The sequence below is a fragment of the Polyodon spathula genome, chromosome 13 (assembly GCF_017654505.1).
Source record: "Polyodon spathula isolate WHYD16114869_AA chromosome 13, ASM1765450v1, whole genome shotgun sequence".
Taxonomy (NCBI): domain Eukaryota; kingdom Metazoa; phylum Chordata; class Actinopteri; order Acipenseriformes; family Polyodontidae; genus Polyodon; species Polyodon spathula.
Window position 1 is genome coordinate 21,397,439 of NC_054546.1, and position 20,561 is coordinate 21,417,999.

The 20,561-nt window shown below is 38.8% G+C and overlaps 1 protein-coding gene across 2 annotated transcripts in view; it reads left to right on the top strand.

Annotated features, from left to right (window-relative positions):
• The window catches only part of wdr11 (WD repeat domain 11), a 100,719-nt gene that overhangs the window by 12,868 nt on the left and 67,290 nt on the right, over positions 1–20,561 (top strand). The window contains exons 6-9 of one of the 2 annotated variants that reach the window (XM_041268748.1): positions 1,204–1,369; positions 2,498–2,600; positions 10,348–10,546; positions 12,605–12,711. In XM_041268748.1, the coding sequence (XP_041124682.1) occupies positions 1,204–1,369; positions 2,498–2,600; positions 10,348–10,546; positions 12,605–12,711 (575 nt within the window). The remainder of the gene's footprint in view (positions 1–1,203; positions 1,370–2,497; positions 2,601–10,347; positions 10,547–12,604; positions 12,712–20,561) is intronic. The other variant, XM_041268750.1, reaches the window with a different exon arrangement.

The following is a 20,561-nucleotide window of genomic DNA, read 5'->3' on the forward strand; positions in this document are numbered from 1 at the left end:
AGATATCTTAGGCTTGAACTGACTCATGTTGTTTTGTCAATCTAGTGTAGGTAGAAGAAACTGTTGGCTTTCTTGGAAACGTTATATCATTAAAAGCAAGTAGCTTCAATTTAAAATACAAAGCAGGAAACCAAATAATGTCTTCCCAAGATCATAATGTCCATTTTTGTAAAAAAGGCAGTTAAAAATGTAAATTTGAATAGAGCATGGATAGGAGGCAAAAGCTATGGGCCTGATCCCCACGTTAAAGTATAACATCACAGACGTGGCGTAGAGATTTTGAATTTTATGTTCTTTGGAATCTGTTGTTTTAAAGCGTCTCCACTCAGCACTCTTACAAGCATTTTATTCTACTGCATTGTAATTAAAACTGTTTGTATCAATAGTCATAACCGGTGAAAATGACAGAGAGAATGCTGATTACAGATTGTGGTGTTTTATTATTAATCTGCGCCGATTCTGGTCCGATCATCATTGCGTCCCTGTTGTCAATCATTTGCTGGCTAATCAATAATTCTGGTCCAACACCACTACATTTTTCATCTCTTCTCCCATAATCAAAAATGTGTTTGTTGTCCAGCCTGTTTCATTTCCAGTCTTTCGCTATGTCTTATGACTTGAAATACTTGACATTGTTAGATATTGTGCTAAGGGAAACGCTAATATCAGACTGGTATTTTAGCTGTCACAGGTGGAAGCTAATGATGCATTTCTATTAAAAGCCTCTCGTGTGGGTGAGCTGGACTGACTGGTTTCTCGACAGTATAAGCAGCCTTTATGCTGCAGAGGCACAGCTGGGTTGTTTACAAATGACTAAAAGTTTCTGCGCTGAATCTAATGAAACGCATACCAAAAAAAAAAAAAAAACTTGCCTATTAACAACATAGTCATATTTTGTAGCCTAGACTGCTGTGAAATGCATGCCAGTATTTGCTTCACTTGACTTCTTTTCAGATTATATATAGTAAAGGGTTTCCAGTGTATGTTCAGTGTAAGAAGCCATCTGGCTAAAATGAGTATGTAGCAGAAATAAAAGCAGAACTTATTTGATACAAGTTTCTGAGCGCACGTACGTTTATAAAGTCATCACTGTTTATCGTAACAAACCAAAAATCTATCTACCTGTAACTCTCACCATTTCTATCACTATCCATTATCTGTCTATCACTCTCTCCATATCTGTTTTTTTTGTTTTTTTTCTAGTGCTGAATCTGTGACACTAAACGACTGCCTCCAGCTGTCATACCTGCCTTCCAAACGGAACCACATGTTGCTGCTGTACCCCAGAGAGATCCTCATACTGGACCTGGAAGTGAGCCAAACAGTGGGCGTGGTGGCTATTGAGAGGACTGGGATACCCTTCATTCAGGTACTTAGCAAAGCAAAATACAGACAGTGTAGACCACCAATTGTGCTCTGTTCTATTGTGTAGATCATTACACACATTTAATAATGCATAAACACCCAGGTCCTAGCTGTTCAAACGTGTCCTCTTGTCCAGTGACTTCTGAATCAACTGTATCAACATCTTTAAAAAGTAAGCAGGTTCAAGTGACGTTTTCAATGTTTTTGTGTTTGTTTATTTGTTATACTACCCTTGTTTGCAGTCATTAAGCGTTTCTTTTTGCAAATACTCAAATGTTGCAATTGTGCATCAGTCATATCTAATAGCTGCCTTGCCATGTACATTCCTAAATTATTATTATTTTGTGTTCTTTATAATGAAAGTGAACCAGTTTTGAGTGACAAAATGTACTGTACTCATTTTTTAGTATTGCGGATTGAATCCATATCAGTTTATCCAGGGGAGGTTGGTTTGGTTCACTTTGGGGAAGTTAGTACTGGGAAGTTTCAGTATTTCCTTGCAAGGAAATTAGTTTAATTGACTCCCTCCCCCCTAAGTTTCTTGCATTTCTGGCAAAACACAGATGTGCACTAGATGGTGCTGGATATCTTTTTCTATAGACACGTGTGATCTAGCTTGGAATTCATATGTATATTTCTGTGACAGGTGACTATAATTACCTCCTGAACTCAGGTCAAAGGACCTTTACACAGAAAATGTCAAAAGGTAAAACAAACAAACAGACAAACAAAAAAATAATAATTGAGCAATTGCAACATGCACTACTGAGAATGAAAAGCGAAAAAACTAAATGATGTGTTTGAGCCTGTCCTTGTTTTATTTATTTTTTTACATCGATTAAAAAATCTGTCTTTATTATTATTATTATTGTTATTTTTTATTTTTTTTTACTGTGGTTGCTTTCCATTAGCACATGAAGGAGTCGGCGACAATTTTATCAAAGTAAGAATTGGAACTTTCCTGTTTTCAAAGGTCATATAAAAATGGTCAGGGACTGAGTTATAACATGTTGAGGTCAAGACTGAAGTGCACTCACATCACAAAACAATTCTCTACACCATTGTAAGAGAAGTGGCACTTTAAATACTATTTAAAGCAACAGCAGTCTCAGTTTTCTTCTTTTGTTTTTAGGTTATTCCATGTCGACAAAGGGATACTCTCTTTTGTCTGCATGAAAATGGTTGCATAACTCTGAGGGTCCGGAGATCCAACTGCAGTGCTGTCAAAGAACCAGGTGAGATTAAGAGGTGCTTGTTTGAGTGGCTGAACTGTACAGGACAGCGTGCCTGGTCGAGTGGCTGAGCTGTACAGGACAGTGCGCCTGGCTGCCATGTTCATCATCAGAGAACCTCTTGTACACATGTTAGTTTCTTGCATTTCTGTGTTCAGTGCATCACTTTCTTCTTCCTTAAAGTAATTATAGCTAACTATGATTTTGTCACTGAGGTCATGGAAATAGTGAAAATCGTGAACATGAATAAATTCTTTGAAATCTTGGAAATGGTTGTAAAAACACTTTTGATTAGGCGCTTATTTTATTTCATTAAAATAATGCAACATGTCATGCATTGAAAATACAAATCTGCGAAACATCTCTGTTCACAAGTCTTGCTTTTAGACTAGGGATGCACCAAATCCAGGATACCTACTTTTTGAGCAGGGTTCAGATTTGGCCGAATACTTGGGATTCTGTGAACCAAATCCGAATCCTATATCCGCCCAGACGCACATTCATTTTAATACATCCCTCCAATGTGTGCAGTTCTTCTTTAAATAAAAGACAGGAATCCGGTATTGAATGTAACTGTTGTATAGTATTTAATAACAAGAACACATTTCATGAACTCTGTCGCAGCTCTCAACTCCCTAAATTACTGGTGGCGCACGCACTAATCATTCAGATCACTCATCATGGTCATTTTTTCCTCATAGCTCTCAGTCAGTCAGATCAGGTGACACAGGTTGAAATGTCATTAAAGAAAATAGTGGGTTATGGCCAGTGGTGTAGTCCTAAATCTTAAAGTACCAGAACGCCAATTAAAATTATAAATTTTTCTAACACAAATGATTGGAATTAACATTTTATTTGTACATTGAACTTGAGGGAACATTTATTTTAATAGGTAATGCTCGTCCCAGTGCTGGGTGCCGTTTTTCCAGCCAAGTTTGGCCTGTTTTGAAAGCATCTGGTGGGTTAATGTTGTCTTTGGTGGTTTGGTTATTTTTTTGGCAGTTTTTATCATCCTTTTTTTTCTATTTTGACATCTCCAGCGCAGAACTTCAATCACCACGCTTTAGTATGTCACGTCTTCCCCATCTTTTTTTCTGGAGCTCTGCATCCAATACAATTACACACATCCAATACAATTACACACACAAACGCTCAGTTATTTTTTATCAGATTCATCACCAATTTAAGAACTGTATCAGTACATTCTTTTTCAAAATGTACTTTTAGAAGACTATTTGCAGACAGTTTTGAACAATTTAATTGTACACTACATATCTGAATATTAGCTTAAAAAAATAAATAAACTAACAGCTGTTCCGGTGTTGTAAGTAACAGTACTTACCAGTGTTTTTTATTTTAAATAAATGTGTAGGACTTATTTTTTTTTTTTCTAATATATAATAAATCTTAAATGCAAGGGCAGTCGTTCACTCAAATCCCCGGGTCTCTGACGAATGTACAAAACAGCTTTAAACCCATGTTTATGGCCACAATCATAACTGTCGTCGTCAGCATTCTTACAGAAAAAAAGTGTCATCCTTCTTAAAGTAGTACTGTAGTTTGTAATAGAAGCATCACAAGGACGACTGAATCGGACAATTGTGCGGGAAATTTGACTACAAACATTTAAAACACACGCTATTCAGAGACTCGGATTCTGAACATACCATCAAAACTGGTATGTAGGGAATCTGACACTGATTTATTAGTTCCTAGTGCTTATTCAATGGAAAGACAGAAAATAGATCGCTTCATTGATGACCAGCCACTGAAATTAGAGCGGTCTGGCTCTATATAAGCATTTTCATGATAAAAAGTTAAAAAAAATTGTAAATGTTCTTAGTTAATTCTGCCTATAGAAAAAAAATACCGGAACGGTGTTCCGGAGCATTCTAGCTCGAGTACACCACTGGATATGAATGATGGTGAGCGCCTTTCTTGTAACGGTAAAGCCAATAGTTATGTATTTTGACATTTCTATTGTGAGGGGAGTTGGCTAACGGTAAATTTGTGTAAGTTTCAAACTGCAATCTTATTCAGGGATATATTTCCATTTGGTAATAAAAATACTATTAACTAAAAGGCTCAAAACCTATAGATTGTGTGCATCCCTTGTTAGTACTAGCTGCCAGTCTTTTTTTCTTTCAACAGTTTCCTTCAGTTTTTGTAGATTCAGTATTTGGTTTGGTATTCGGCCGAATCTTTTGAGATGGATTTGGTATTTGGCCGAATCTCAAAAACTTGGATTTGGTGCATCCCTAGTTTTTAAATTGTCTTGCACTTCCTAGGTCATTTCACGTGGTGAATGAAATTGTCCCCATCTCTTCACTGGCTACTTTCCTGTCAATAACCAGTCAGCTGCTCTCCCTGTTGATTTGACATGCTTACAGCCAGTAACATGCTTTTACACAGAAGACACTGCTGAGGTGAAGTGACCCAGCGAGTGCAAGTGCAAACAGATATCCCAGATAAGGTATAAACACTGTGTCAAAACTGTGCATATCTATATATATATATATATATTATATATATATATATATATTATATATATATATATATATATATATATATTACACAGCTCTGGAAAAAATTAAGAGACCACTGCAAAATTATCAGTTTCTCTGGTTTTACTATTTATAGGTATGTGTTTGGGTAAAATGAACATTTTTGTTTTATTCTATAAACTACTGACAACATTTCTCCCAAATTCCAAATAAAAATATTGTCATTTAGAGCATTTATTTGCAGAAAATGACAACCGGTCAAAATAATAAAAAAGATGCAGTGTTGTCAGACCTCGAATAATGCAAAGAACATAAGTTCATATTCATTTTTAAACAACACAATACTAATGTTTTAACTTAGGAAGAGTTCAGAAATCAATATTTGGTGGAATAACCCTGATTTTCAAGCACAGCTTTCATGCGTCTTGGCATGCTCTCCACCAGTCTTTCACATTGATGTTGGGTGACTTTATGCCACTCCTGGCACAAAAATTCAAGCAGCTCGGCTTTGTTTGATGGCTTGTGACCATCCATCTTCCTCTTGATCACATTCCAAAGGTTTTCAGTGGGGTTCAGGTCTGTAGATTGGGCTGGCCATGACAGGGTCTTGATCTGGTGGTCCTCCATCCACACCTTGATTGACCTGGCTGTGTGGCATGGAACATTGTCCTGCTGGAAAAACCCATCCTCAGAGTTGAGGAACATTGTCAGAGCAGAAGGAAGCAAGTTTTCTTCGAGGTCTGATAACACTGCATCTTTTTTTTGTTATTTTGACCAGTTGTCATTTTCTGCAAATAAATGCTCTAAATGACAATATTTTTAATTTGGAATTTGGGAGAAATGTCAGTAGTTTATAGAATAAAACAAAAATGTTCATTTTACCCAAACACATACCTATAAATAGTAAAACCAGAGAAACTGATAATTTTGCAGTGGTCTCTTAATTTTTTCCAGAGCTGTATGTGTATATATATATATATATATATATATATATATATATATATATATATATATATATATATATATATATATATATGCATATCTGTGCTCGAGAGCCTCGTGGGTAACCCTTTGCAGTCCATTTATTCAGCGCTTGTCAGGCATGTCAGGTCAAATTTATTTTCACACACGCTGTTTATTTTACATACTCTGTTTAAGAGTAAAACAGGTTGAAAACGCATTGCATGGCAAAATGACATCAGTACTTCATCTCCAGCCAAGCCCCACCCCATGTTTGCTGTATTTTTCACATACCTCCTATCCTGATCACTCCATTTATCACCAAACTCCTCAATAATGCGATCCAAGTCATTATTTTATTACTGTAACATCTCAAAAAGCTCTGCAAATGTCTGTGATATTTTTTGAGCGCTGGATGTGGAAGCAGCTATCTTGTTTTTTTATGTCTGTGTTAGGTCTGTAGTGCAGGGCCTCTGTGTATAGCTCAGATTCACCCCTTTTCTGTTTTTTTTTTTGCAAACTTAGTTATTTTCCTTCAATCAGTTCACTGTTAAAGTTACAGTTTATACTATTTTATTTTATTGTCCTGCTTTTTCAAATGTGTAATTCTAATAGTTGTATTATTTCAGTCTTTCTAGAATATTTACTTGTAACTCAAGGGCTCATTTTAGACCAAGACTTACATGTATTCCTGCTAAGATACATGACTGATAATTCATTTAAACTACACATTTGTTTAACTCAAGAAATACAGCAGCAGTTTTAAGACTTAAATGATTGATTCAAGTGTTCTGTTTCCATAACTTTAGAATACTTGCTTTTCGATTAAAAATCGAAATTGCTTATCTATCTATCTATCTATCTATCTATCTATCTATCTATCTATCTATCTATCTATCTATACACACTGAATGTGTATTTGCTTTGGATTATGTTACTCCTTTTTTTGCTCAGCACAGCAGTTCTCTCCAGAAAGCTGGCTACCTTTTCTTATCCAATTGGAATGTGCTAACAAGGTTTGGCACTTAATTCAAAGAGTTTCATCTTCTGCAAACACCACGACAGGCCTTTTCATCCAATGCTTTTCATCACAGGTGTGGGCAACCAGGGTTTTCACTTGATACCTGCATGCCACTTGTACACGTTTGGCAGGAACACCCTCCTCACATTCTAGTTTACCCAAATGAGCCTATGTTACTGGATGACCACTGTCACAACCCACACATTCAGTTCTCTTTACATCCCATGGGTCCACATTCGAGTGTGAAAATGACATCCCTTCAGGAATATTACATTTAAACAGAATTTGATAGTGTCTGACAAAGTGACTACAGGCTGGGTAAGGTTTGGACCTGGTCATCCTGGTGATCCACTTCTGCATTTATCACATCCACACATTAAAAAAGGATTGCTTTCAACTGTTCTGCTCAAAGTCAGCTATGTACCATGAACAATGGTCCTGGGTCTATTAGTGTTTCCTTGATACATTTCATGTTGTTCACAGAGGGTAATTTTAGGAGGCACATCATCAGTGGGTAGACTTATTGTAACTGAATCTGGTTCCATGAAAGAACTGCTCACCCTAGCAACTGAGACCTACCAAGCAAAGGGTTCTAATGATTTATAGCGCAAAAGGGACACGCCAAGACTACCTGTGACAACTGAGAGCTTCCTTTGTGTGCTATAACATGTGGTTCTTTCAGAATTGCACATCTGAGAACTATTTAGCGTATGGAAGTACAAAATGGCTAAGATGTATGGATATTATAATTATTATTATTATTATGATGATGATGATGTTAGCTACAATTACTTTGTTGATCACATTAGGGAAGGTAACCTTTGCAGAGACTATGCAATGTTAACCACCCAGCTGCCCATTTGTTTTGGCAATTTCCATGTTAAAAATGCTCTTTTTTTTTTTTTTTTTTTTTTTTTGCAGATGTTTCATTGTTAACCCTGAAATAAGCAATTTGGACAGTTTAAGACAATTTTTGCTATTTTTTTAAATGCACACCTTTATTAATTATGATAAATGGAAATACAGTATTTCAATATAACTTAAATAACAAAATAACAATGTGTTTACAATTGTAGCATTATAATTAGGGGTCTACTTAAATCGCTTTAAATTTACAAATTTTTCACAGGTAGGTTGCGGAATAAAATTAGGATTTCGCTGACATTTCACGGACCTGTTTAAACATTAAATAGACCTAAGTAGACAGTATTTCAGAACACTATAAAGCCTAAAAAATAGTGGTACTTGCTTCCTTACTAAAACAGAGTTCTGTCATTTGTTAAAGGTAAGCATGCAGGTAAGCATGCAAGCATCCCCCTGCAGTTGACTTGTTCTGCATCCACTGAATTAGTATGAAGTGTAAGGCAAAGCTTTGTCAAGTTAAACACGTGGAAATCGATTAGAAACAGCCCAAAACTAATTTTTAACTAATTTTTTAAAAAAAAAAAATTAACCAAGGGCATCTGGCATACTTTAACAAAGTCAATATATGCAGAATGTTCGTTGTCATGTTATTTGTCCCATCGGTATAATTTATTTTAGTACCGAGTCAAAACAAAGAAAACGTGGCTTTAAGGGGAATGCGAAAAAGTAAGCAACAGGTTGAAGCGAGGTGGCTGTGCTAGATCATGTAGTACTGATTTAAGTTGCCGACAGGAATACTTTTTGTCTGCGCTGACTTTCCAGTTTGGTTTCTGAAAGCTGTGATTCTGAAGCTAAATGGAGATCAGTCGTATTTTCTCCAAAGTACAGATTAATATATGTAAAACAATTACCTCCATCTGCATGTACAGTTTCTTTGGGAAATATCTTGACACGATCAATTACGAAAATATACTTTGCTTTTTTTGCTTTATCGTCCATTTCTACTATTTTACCTCCAATGACTAAATTTTAGCAACCTAAATCAAAACAATGCAGCACTAACTTTGTCCCACCCCCTACTGCACAGTAGAAGTCACTGAAAAGCAGTACAGACACACTGATAGGCTGATTAAAATGTTGTTGTCATTTGAATAATAAACAAGAACCTTAACCGCTTTTGGATAATTTTTTTGTAAATTTTATTTGTGGACGTTTTTTGTTTGTTTGTTGCTTAAGTGCAATGCACACAGGACAGCGAAGGAATAAAAAAGGGCTTCTACAGAAGGAAGATACGTAACTTCCGTTGTGCAGTAATTAATTTAAACAAGGTTTCATTTTTTTTTTCCTCTCCGTACTTGTTCGGTGACTCATTAATTTCACGATTTCTGCGTAGTCCACGAAAACGCGATTTAGATAGACCCCCTAATTATAATATAGAGCACAACATAATATCACTTTTTCCAATGACAGCATTATCTAAGTATAAATAACATTAGTTTTTTTTGTTGTTGTTTTTTTTAGAATGGCAGAATGGCAGCATTATAATAACATTATAATACTTGTGCAGGCATATCACTTTTTAGAAAAAAAAAAGTGTGATAGATTTCAAAACAGCTCAATGCTAACGTCTTTATCTAGCACATATACATCAGAAAACTTGTGAAGCAAACTTTCAATCACGTCATATATATTATCTTCCCCAGTTCAGGCACGAGTGTATAGTGCTGCTATATTAATTATTACCTGTGAAGTGTAGGTACAATAAATAAATAGGCCATTTTGACCAGTACTCAACCTGACAAGGCTGCCTTGCAACCTGTAACAACAACAAGTAAATAAAAAAATCTCCTTGTTTTATTCTCTGTAGATACACAGGCATCCATTTTTCACTCTCAGCTGTCTGTATACAGATGACCTGGTCTGTCAAGCACATTTCTTAGGGTCTGCTGACATCTGCCAACAAAAAACAAAACTGCACACACTTTCAATACAGTTTTCTTATTCTTTCATTGAAGCATGTTAAAAAGACATGTTAAACTTTTATGTGCAGATGCACATATAAGCGCCTGCACGCTATTCTCAAAGGGGTTACAAATTTGCACTTGCATGCGTTCCACGTGGAAATCATGGGATAAGCAGCTGGGTGGTTAATGTCTAGTACATGCAACATCAGCATATGCACATTGCTTTTAATTGATAATGGAGATTATCTGTCTGTTTATCAACTGTTTATTAAACTAGCTAGCTATGGACATTTTTATAACACTAACAAGCTAAGGACAAGCATCAATATCTGAGGGAATATGGAAGAGTATGTCACACTTAAATGCACAGACTATTGCATCTATTTCTCTGCTCTTGTTTTCTCTGTGCTTATTTGTTTCTTTGTCTTTGCCCCTAGATCCAGACCAGTCTGTTCAAGAGCTGGCCTATGATCTCCGCTGTCAGTGTGATGCAATGCGGGTAACGAAGACCGTGCGTCCCTATAGAATGGTGTGCTCCCCTGTTAGTGAGAACTCGGCTGCCCTCATCATCAGCGACGGGAGGGTGATGATGTGGGAGCTGAAGGCTTACGCTACTCGGTCCGACATACAGTACAGGTAGAGGCAGCCCCTAGCTGATGACTTTTACATGCTGCTTTAAGATGGTGGGTCTTCATGTAGCTTGCATTGCCACTGTTCTGTATAGGGTTGGAACAGTAATCCATTGTTGTAATATTATTGATCATTTGTTAAGTCCATAGTTTATTTAATTTATAAATTTTTTTCATAACCTTTTTTTTCTGACAGTCATATCTTCAATGTACAATCAGAACATTTGTTATCAAATTTACGTTTCTATTTCTAAATGTTACAAAACTAGTAATAATAAACAGTATTGGCTATAGTAGCATCAATTTATAGACACACTTATTGTGTTCCATTCTGAGCAAACCCAAGCAGCTGATTTGATTACAGATATAAAAGGCACCTACAGTGCTTATAGGAAGTATTCACCCTTCTTGGACTTTTTAAGCATTTGTTGTGTTACAACCTGAAAGATTGATTCATTCATTTATTTATTTATTTATTTTCTTTGATTTACACAACCTACTCAACACTTTGAAGATAATTTTTATTGTGAAACAACAATTCATGAAAATTAAAAAAAAAAAAAAAAATCATCTGAAATGTCTTGGATAGATAAGTATTCATCCCCCCTGAGCCAATACTTGGTAGAACCACCTTTGGCAGCAATTACAACTGTGAGTCTTTTTGGGGTGAGTCTCTACCAGGTTTGCACATCTGGATTGTGCAATATTCGCCCATTCTTCTTGGCAAAATTGTTCAAGCTCTGTCAAGATGGATGGGGATCGTTGGTGGACAGCAATCTTCAAGTCTTGCCACAGATTCTCAATCGGATTCAAGTCTGGGCTTTGACTAGGCCACTCTAGGACATTCACTTTCTTGTTTTTAAGCCACTCCAGTGTTGCTTTGGCTGTGCGCTTGAGGTCATTGTCCTGCTAAAAGGTGAATCTCTGTCCCAGTCTTGGTTCTTTTGCAGATTGAAGCAGGTTTTCCTCAAGGATTTGCCTGTATTTAGCTCCATCCATTTTGCCCTCTATCCTGACAAGCTTCCCAGTCCATGCTGATGAAAAGTATCCCCATAGCATGATACTGCCACCACCATGCTTCACAGTAGGGATGGTGTTACCTGGGTGATGTGCTGTGTTGTGTTTGTGCCAGAAATAACTTTGCATTTAGGCGAAATAGTTCCATTTTTGTTTAATCAGACCACAGAATCTTTTTTGCCACAACTTTTTGGAGTCTTCCACATGCCTTTTTACAAATTCCAAGTGGGATTTTACATGGGCTTATTTCAGAAATGGCTTCCTTCTTGCCACTCTTCCATATAGACCAGTACCTCGGCTATTGTTGAAACATGGACAGTTTCTCCCATCTCAGCCATGGAACGCTGTAGGTCTTTCAGAGTTGTCATTGGTCCCTTGGTGGCTTCTCTGAACAATGCCCTTCTTACCCGGCTGCTCAGTTTGGGAGGACGGCCTTCTCTAAGCAGATTCTGGGTGGTACTGTATATCTTCCACTTCTTAATGATTGACTTGACTGTGCTCCAAGGGATATTCAGTGCCTTTGAAATCTCTTTATACCCCTCCCTTGCCTTTCCCCAACTTTATCCCGGAGTTGTTTTGAAAGCTCCTTGGTCTTTTCTTTGACTGCACTACCCAACTGTGGGACCTTACAGAGACAGGTGTATTTAATCTGAAATCATGTGAACCACTTTTATTGCACAGAGATGGACTCCATTTAACTTATTGTGTGAATTCTGAAGGCAATTGGTTGAACTTGAACATACTTAGGAGTGTCATAGCGAAGGAGGTGAATATTTATGTAATGAAGACTTTTCAGGATTTTAGTTTTAATTGATTTGTTTTTTCACCCCCAGATTTTATCATACATTGAAACTGTTGAGTAGGTTGTGTAAATCAAAGGAAATAAATCCCATTTAAATGCATCAAAATTTCAGGATGTAACACAACAAACTGTGAAAACATCCAAGGGAAGTGAATACTTCCTATAGCCTACATATTTTAAACATCACAAAATGATATGGGCCACCACTACATATTTTTTTTAACATGTGCTCTTCTTTTCTTTGAGAAACAGCTCAGGAGTCTCTCCTCTGTACTCTCCAGTCTCTTTCTGTGGAGTGCCTCTGAGACTGCACCAGAGGAGGATACCTGATCTTTCACTAGACAGCATGATAGGTAATTCAATTCAATTCAGTTAAATTCAATTCAATTCAGTACTCCATTTCGACCAAGCTTATTCCAAGAGGAAATCAACTTTTTCAATTAGACAGGAGTCTTCACAGCTCTTTACTTATTCTGAGTCACCCCTGTCGATCTTCAGTGTCTGTGTAAAAAAGCCAATCCGACGTTTCTAGGATAAATTTGGATAATATATATATATATATATATATATATATATATATATATATATATATATATATATATATATATATATATATATATATATATATATATGTGTGTGTGTGTGTGTGTGTGTGTGTGTGTGTGTGTGTGTATATATATATATATATATATATATGTTCTATGTGTGTCACAGTCTAACTTCATTATATCGAACCCCCTGGGACCTGGAGAAATGTTAGTATATAAGGTTGCTCACTATAACAGCATGCTGCTTGTAGTCGAGTCCGAGTCACTATCATTCAAGTCCGAGTCACGAATCCTTGACTTCGAGTCTGAGTCCTTGAAACGAACTCAAATCAATTTTCATTGAGCTAGTGGTATTAGTAGGGGAACAGTTTGCCTAATGAACGTTGTCCGATATCCCTCAGGGAAAATGCACAAATAATAAAAAACAAAAATACAAAAAAATTATTTGATTTTTTTTTTTCTAGCTATACTATTCTATTTGCAGGCCTTTCTCAACTTGTCTGTCACTACCTTCTTCTCTTTTGAAATTGGAATACTGTTTGAATGTACCTGAAGTTTATACATACGTTTTAAGTTCAAGTTTGTGGACATTGTTTTTCACTTTGATAGAAGCCGTGGTCTGGTCTAGCCGGTGTAGTGTTAAAAAGTGGTACAAATAATCAGAATGTGGTATGCATACCACAACTTGACTAGTGTAATTGTAGAAAGTGGTAAAAGGTCATATTATGACACATGTGCAATCAATTGTGATCTGATGTGTGTTTTCCTATTGTCTAGAGAGGTACATTTACCATTAATAACACATTATTTTTTTGCAAACTTAAACTGGCAACAGACAATTCATTTCTCAAAGAAAAAAACAATTCTCGAAGTTCGCCACAAAGTTGTAAAACTAGTAAAGACCCCATTGTATTGCATATGATAAATATTTGTATACTATTTTCTTAATGGTGGAAAAATACATTCAAAATGACGTAAAAGACGGGAAAATATGTTAAATTTAATTTTAAAAAATACCGGCCTTCCTGCCTCCAGGCCTCCGTGGCAGCTAATACAAGGGGCCGTCAGCAAGGACAGGGAAAGGGCGGACATGGGACCCCAGCGCACCAGCGCTCAGGGAGATGGTTCCAACGGAACCACCTCAGGCAGCCCCCTCCCCAGCCTCAGCAGCCCCAGCAAGGGCCCTGAAGGCTTGCGGCCTCAGACCCACCCGTTTGCACAACACCAGCTATTGTACTGGCGTAATTGCAACTCAGACGACTGGGTGCTAGCTACCGTACACACCAGTTACACACTGCAATTCCACTCGTGACCTCCTCCCTTTTGGGGGATCATGGTCACATCCATGAATGACTCTCTCCAGGTCTTGGATCAGACAAGAAGTAGAAACACTACTTCTAGAACAAGCCATTGGTTTTATACAACATACCTCTCAAAGAGAGGGGTTCTACTCGAGATACTTCTTGGTTGCAAAAAAGGTCGGTGGCCTTTGCCTCATCCTAGACTTGAGACACCTCAACGGGTTTTTGAGGGAGAAGAGGTTCACATATCACCACAGATGGTCACATATCATCGCATCTTTCACTCTGTCCGGCCGGACGACTGGCTTACAACAGTGGACCTGAAGGGTGCGTATTTTCATGTTCCTATCCGTCCAGCGCACAGGAAATATCTCTACTTCGCCTTTCAGGGAAGCGTCTTCGAGTTTTCCATGCTGTTATTCGGCCTCTCCTTAGCCCCCCATACATTTTCAAAGTGCATGGATGCCATCCTATCTCCCTTGCGGCTGCAGGGGGTGAATTATCTGGATGACTAGTTGATCTGTTCCCAGTCCCAGGAGGAGCAGTGGCCCACACAGCGATTATGACACAGCATCTGTCGAGGCTTGGTCTCACCCTCAACGATGCCAAAAGCCAATTTATTCCATTGCAAAGTATGTTCTTCGTGGGACCCCGGCTGCATCTCCTTATGATGCGAGCCTACCTGTCAGACAACAGAGTATCTGCCATTCACATCTGTCTGGCCCTGTTTCAGCAAAGGTCCACAGTACAATTGGTACAATACATATGTAACATAAACTAAAACCTCACTCACACACAGTCTTCATCAACCCTGCTCTATTTCAGGCACGTACATTAAGTAAATGTGCATTTTTAAATTGATAGTAATTAATTAGCAACAGCATGTTATATATTGACATGTAATACAAATATTAAAAGTCTATTGTTGATTTTACTCTGGGACGGTAAAGAGTGATACGTGTGTTGATAGAACACACGGTATCACATTTCCTCCTTCATATGTATTTTCATCCTCAAATCCTGGACAAGAAATCCACAGTGACATCAAAGGGGTACAGCTGCAAGGACAAGTACCATCTAGTAATTCATCCATTTGAGTATCTCATGTGATTTAACCACTGGAGAGCCTAATGGTCAGTCTCCTTTCCGATCAGGTAATACCTGAGAGTATCCAGTGCCCATTTTATAGCCAGGCACTCTTTTTCCACATTTGAGTACCTGGTTTCTTGAGGAAATAATTTCCTACTAATATAAATTATGGGACGTAGATCACCTGGTTCTCCCTGCAGCAATACTTGCCCCAGACCATCCCCAGCAGCATCAGTCTGGACAGTAAAAGACTCTTCAAAGTTGGGACTTTGTAGAACTGGCTCCTGGCACAAAGACTGCTTAAGATTGTTGAAAGCTTGTTCACATACTGTAGTCCAATTGACCTTATTCGGACTTGACTTTCCATCAGATCAGGGAGAACAGCTGCCCGGGAAGAGAACTCTGGTACAAAACGGCGATACCATCCTACTAAACCAAGAAATGACCTCACCTGTCACTTTGTTTGGGAACAGGACTATTAAGGATAGCATCAACTTTCCCTACTTGAGGCTTAATAACACTATCTCCTAGGATATAGTCAAGGTATTTAACCTCCTTTTGCTCCAAAGAACACTTCTTTGGATTAATCGTTAATCCGGCTTGTTGAATGCATTGCAAGATGTCGGACAAATGAAGTAGATGATCTTCCCAGGTCTCGCTGTAGATCACTACATCATCAATATATGCAGCAGCTTATCCACTGTCAAATCAAATGCTGGAATGTCGCTGTTGCCCCATGCAACCCAAAAGGCATCACTGTGAATTGATAAAACCCAAAGGCTGTGCAAAAAGCGGTCAACCCTCTTGAGGCAGGCTCTAAAGGAACTTGCCAGTATCCCTTACATAGATCGAGCGTGCTGATGACCTTGGCCTTTCCCAGACTCTCAATAAGCTCATCAATCCAGGGCATGAGATACGGATCAAAGCGAGATATGGCATTCACTTTCCAGAAGTCTATGCAGAATCTTAGACTGCCGTCTTTCTTTGGTATCAAGACCACCAGACTGCACCACTCACTTTGCAAAGGCTCAGCCACTCCCAAATGCCTCGTCACCTCCAGCTCTTCCTTCAATAAAGGCAACAACCTAGCAGGTATTCGTTAACTTAGCTTGCCTGATGGGCTCCTCCGTTTTCAGTGGAATAAGATGTTGCGTCAGATCTGTACATCCCGGCTCTTCTTTGAAGATGGGATACCCGCCAGTACCTGCTCTTGTTGGGTTGTGGACATATGATCAATCTCCACCTTCTGGCCTTGCCCTCCCACTTCCTTGGTAATAACTCTTGCAAACAGATGATATTTACACTGTCCCCCTCATGGAAACCACTCTTTCATTAAGTTGATTTGGAAGGTCTGCTGCTTCTTTTGTCGTTCTGGCATATCTAACTCATAGGTAACTGGTCCCATCTTTCTGATGATCTTAGAAGGCCCTTGCCACTTAGCCAGCAAACTGCTCTCTTTGGTGGGAAACAACAATATTACCTCTTGCCCTGGTGCAAACGTCCTTTTCCTGGACGACCGGTCGTACCGGCTTTTCTGAACCGCTTGAGCTTTCTCAAGGTTGTCGTGAGCCATGCTGAACATCTGGCTAAGTTTATCCCTCATCTGGAGCACGTAAGAGATCTTGCTGTTTTTGAGACTTCTGCTCTCCCTCACAGCCCTCCTTCGGTACATCCAAAGGCCCTCTGACTTTCCTCCCGTACAAAAGCTGAAGAGGCGAGAAGCCTCTTGAAGGCTGTCTTATCTCCCGGTAAGAAAACAAGAGATATGGCAGCCATTGATCCCAATTAGAGCCTATATCGGAGACAAACTTGCGCAACATAGATTTCAGGGTCTGGTTAAATCTTTCCACCAGCCCGTCCTCTGAGGATGGTATGGTGTGGTCCAAACACCCTCAATTCCTAAAAGCTGATATACCTGTGACAATAGCCTCAACGTAAAATTTGTGCCTGGTCTGTAATTATCACATTGGGAATCCCTATCCTAGCAAACATTTGTACTAGCGCATTAGCAACTTGTTGTGCCTTTATGTGTCTAAGGGGAAATGCTTCACAATATCTGGTAGCATAATCATATATCACCAATATAAACCGATTACCAGACCTACTTCTTTCCAGTGGGCCTAGAATATCTATTGCTATTCAATAGAAAAGTATATCTATAATAGGTAGGGGTGTCAAAGTTGCTCTATTCCCCTTTTTCCCTGTCGCATTGAGCTGACACTCGGGGCAAGTTTTACAATGCTTTATGACTTCCTGGTACATTTTGGGCCAATAAAAACGCTATCCTCGCCAAAGTTTAAATTTGACTCATATGACTCGCCCAAGGTATAGGATGCCCCATGTCCAACACCTTCACTCGCAGGCAAATAAGCACAACCAACTGCTCACCCTCATTACTTGCCTCAGGAAGTAGGTCTCGGATTCTATCCAGTTTCTACTCGCCTTATTATACAGAGGCTCTAAGGTTTTATCTGCTCACTGTAATTCCACAATATTAGTGGGAATTTCACCCTCCCCCTTTAAGGTAGGTATAGGTAACTCTTCAGTAATACGGGTTCCCCTAAATTTGTCCCTACGCCTCTCACTTCCTGATTTTCTAGGCTTTACAGGTTCTAGGATCTCCTGAGAATGGAAGCTCTTTCAGAAAATTAGCTTTGGACTCTTACTAGTCTTGCTCGCATGTGCTCTAGTAACTACCAAATGACACGTTTTGAATTGCTTTAGCAAATCAGTCTATACATGCACATCTTGTCCCAGGACCACCGGATATGGTAAATCAGCTACAATGCCCGCAGTTACCAAATATGACTGGTCCTCTATTTCTAAATAAAGATCTGCTGTAGGATAATGACTTACATGTCCATGTATGCATTTTATTTGGACACTTCCATCAGAATTCCATAACTCCCTTGCAACACACTGCTCTTGGACAAGGGTCTGATTACTCTCTGTGTCAATCAAAGTCTACCACTTCCTCCCATTAAGCCCAGTGGTGACTACTGATCCCTGCTGGATTTTACTAGCATTATACTGCTGGGACCTAGGAACATAACACACATTGGTGGTTTTAGACTTTCTTAACGGACATCCTACCTTAATGTGCCCTTCCTGTCCACAATAATAGCACATGTATTTACTTTTGTCAGGTTTTACAGGAGCACTGTGAATCACAGGGCTATTGTCATGACCCACACCAATACCCAATCCTGCAGACTTACCCGCGACTGGAATACCAGATTCTCTACTGAGCGATATCCTTTGGACCCTCTTCTGGCAGCTATAAAGGCCTCCGCAAGCTGTGCAGCCTCCATGCCTGAACTGGGCTCATGCTCCTTGACCCATACATGGACCTCAAAGTTAAGCATTCTGAGCAACTATTCCATAATCAAAAGTTCTCCCAGCTCCTCTTTCATACGGTCTTGTGGACAAATCAATTTTTCATACAGATCCTTCAGTCAGGCATGCAACTCTTTAGGGGTCTCACCAAAACATTGTTTGATCTGAAGCGTTGTCGGTATGTTTTGGTGTTATTTTCAAGTTTATGAAGCACAGCTTCCTTGACTTTATCATCGTCAAGCGTGCCATTGATGTCCATGGCAACATATGCAGTTCTTGCTTTGCTCGTTAGCGAAGGCACTAAATACATTGCCCAATCTTCTTTTGGCCATTTACACGCCATTGCTATGCGTTCGAAAGTTGTCAAATAATGTTCAATGCCCTCATTCTCATTATTTTTGCATTTTAGGACCTCTCCAGCTCACCACTTTACTTTCTGTAACCTCAGGTGCATGGCACTGACTGGCTTTCTCATCAGTGTGTACATTACTCACTGCTGGACTCTCCCGTCTGCTCCTGTCCACTTTCTTCTGTAGCAGGGTGAACTGATGTTGCAGCGTCTTCCAGCGTTGTTCCTGCCTAGACGCTTCTCGCTCCATCCTTTAATCTCTCGCCTGCTGACTGCTCATGAAGCTGCTGAACATGGCTCTAAGTCCCATCACTCCAGTCTCTTCCTCAGGTCGCACTGCCCCTCTCGGCGTTCCTGACTCGCCCGCCATCACAACCCTCTCTGTCACCTCTGCCTGGTCGTCTCCTTGTTTTAGGTGCCATTTTGTTCAACTTCTTGATTATAGCGCCCCCTACTGGTAACTGGATCCCACACTGCCACCAATTGTAATGTATCGGGTCGAGAGGTTAATGTAGGGTGCAGCACACAAACAAGTAGACCGTAACTTCTGTTTGCTCAAACAAAAAGCGAGTATTTATTGAGGCCTCAAGTATTTTGAGAAAATAATAATAATAAGCAAACAAATAATTCCAAAAACAAAAGTAAACTATTTGCAACAAGCAATATAAATTAAACAAAACAAGCAATTAAACAAAGAAAACCTACAAAAAAATATGATTTGCTTTAACAGACTCACACCAAGTACTCAACTACTTTCAAAGAGGAGATTAAATGTCTAAGAGATACAAATGATGATACGGACAACATGCCCCACATGTCAACCTGTTCCTATCCAGTTTTAAATAACTTTAGCATAACCGAGGCAGAAGTGTTAAAGGGACTAGGAGTTCTTAAAATAAACAAATCCCCTGGGCTGGATGAGATCCTCCCAATAGTACTCAAAGAAATGAAAGACGTTATTTACAAAACATTAACCAAGATCATGCAACAGTCTCTTGACACGGGTTGGACCGACAGACTGGAAAATTGCAAACATAATACCGATCCACAAAAAGGGAAACAAAACTGAACCAGGTAACTACAGACCAATAAGCCTGACTTCTATTATATGCAAACTTATGGAAACTATAATAAGATCCAAAATGGAAAATTACCTATATGGTAACAGTATCCTGGGAAGACAGTCAACATGGTTTTAGGAAAGGGAGATTGTGTCTAACTAACCTGCTCAATTTTTTTGAGGATGCAACATTGATGGATAATTGCAAAGCATATGACATGGTTTATTTAGATTTCCAGAAAGCTTTTGACAAAGACCTGCATAAAAGATTAATTCTCAAACTGAATACAGTAGGGATTCAAGGAAACACATGTACATGTAGAAAACAGAAAGTACTGATTAGAGGAGAAACCTCAGAATGGAGTGAGGTAACCAGTGGAGTACCACAGGGATCAGTATTAGGTCCTCTGCTATTCCTAATCTACATTAATGATTTAGATTCTGGTATAGTAAGCAAACTTGTTAAATTTGCAGACGACACAAAAATAGGAGGAGTAGCAAACACTGTTCCAGCAGCAAA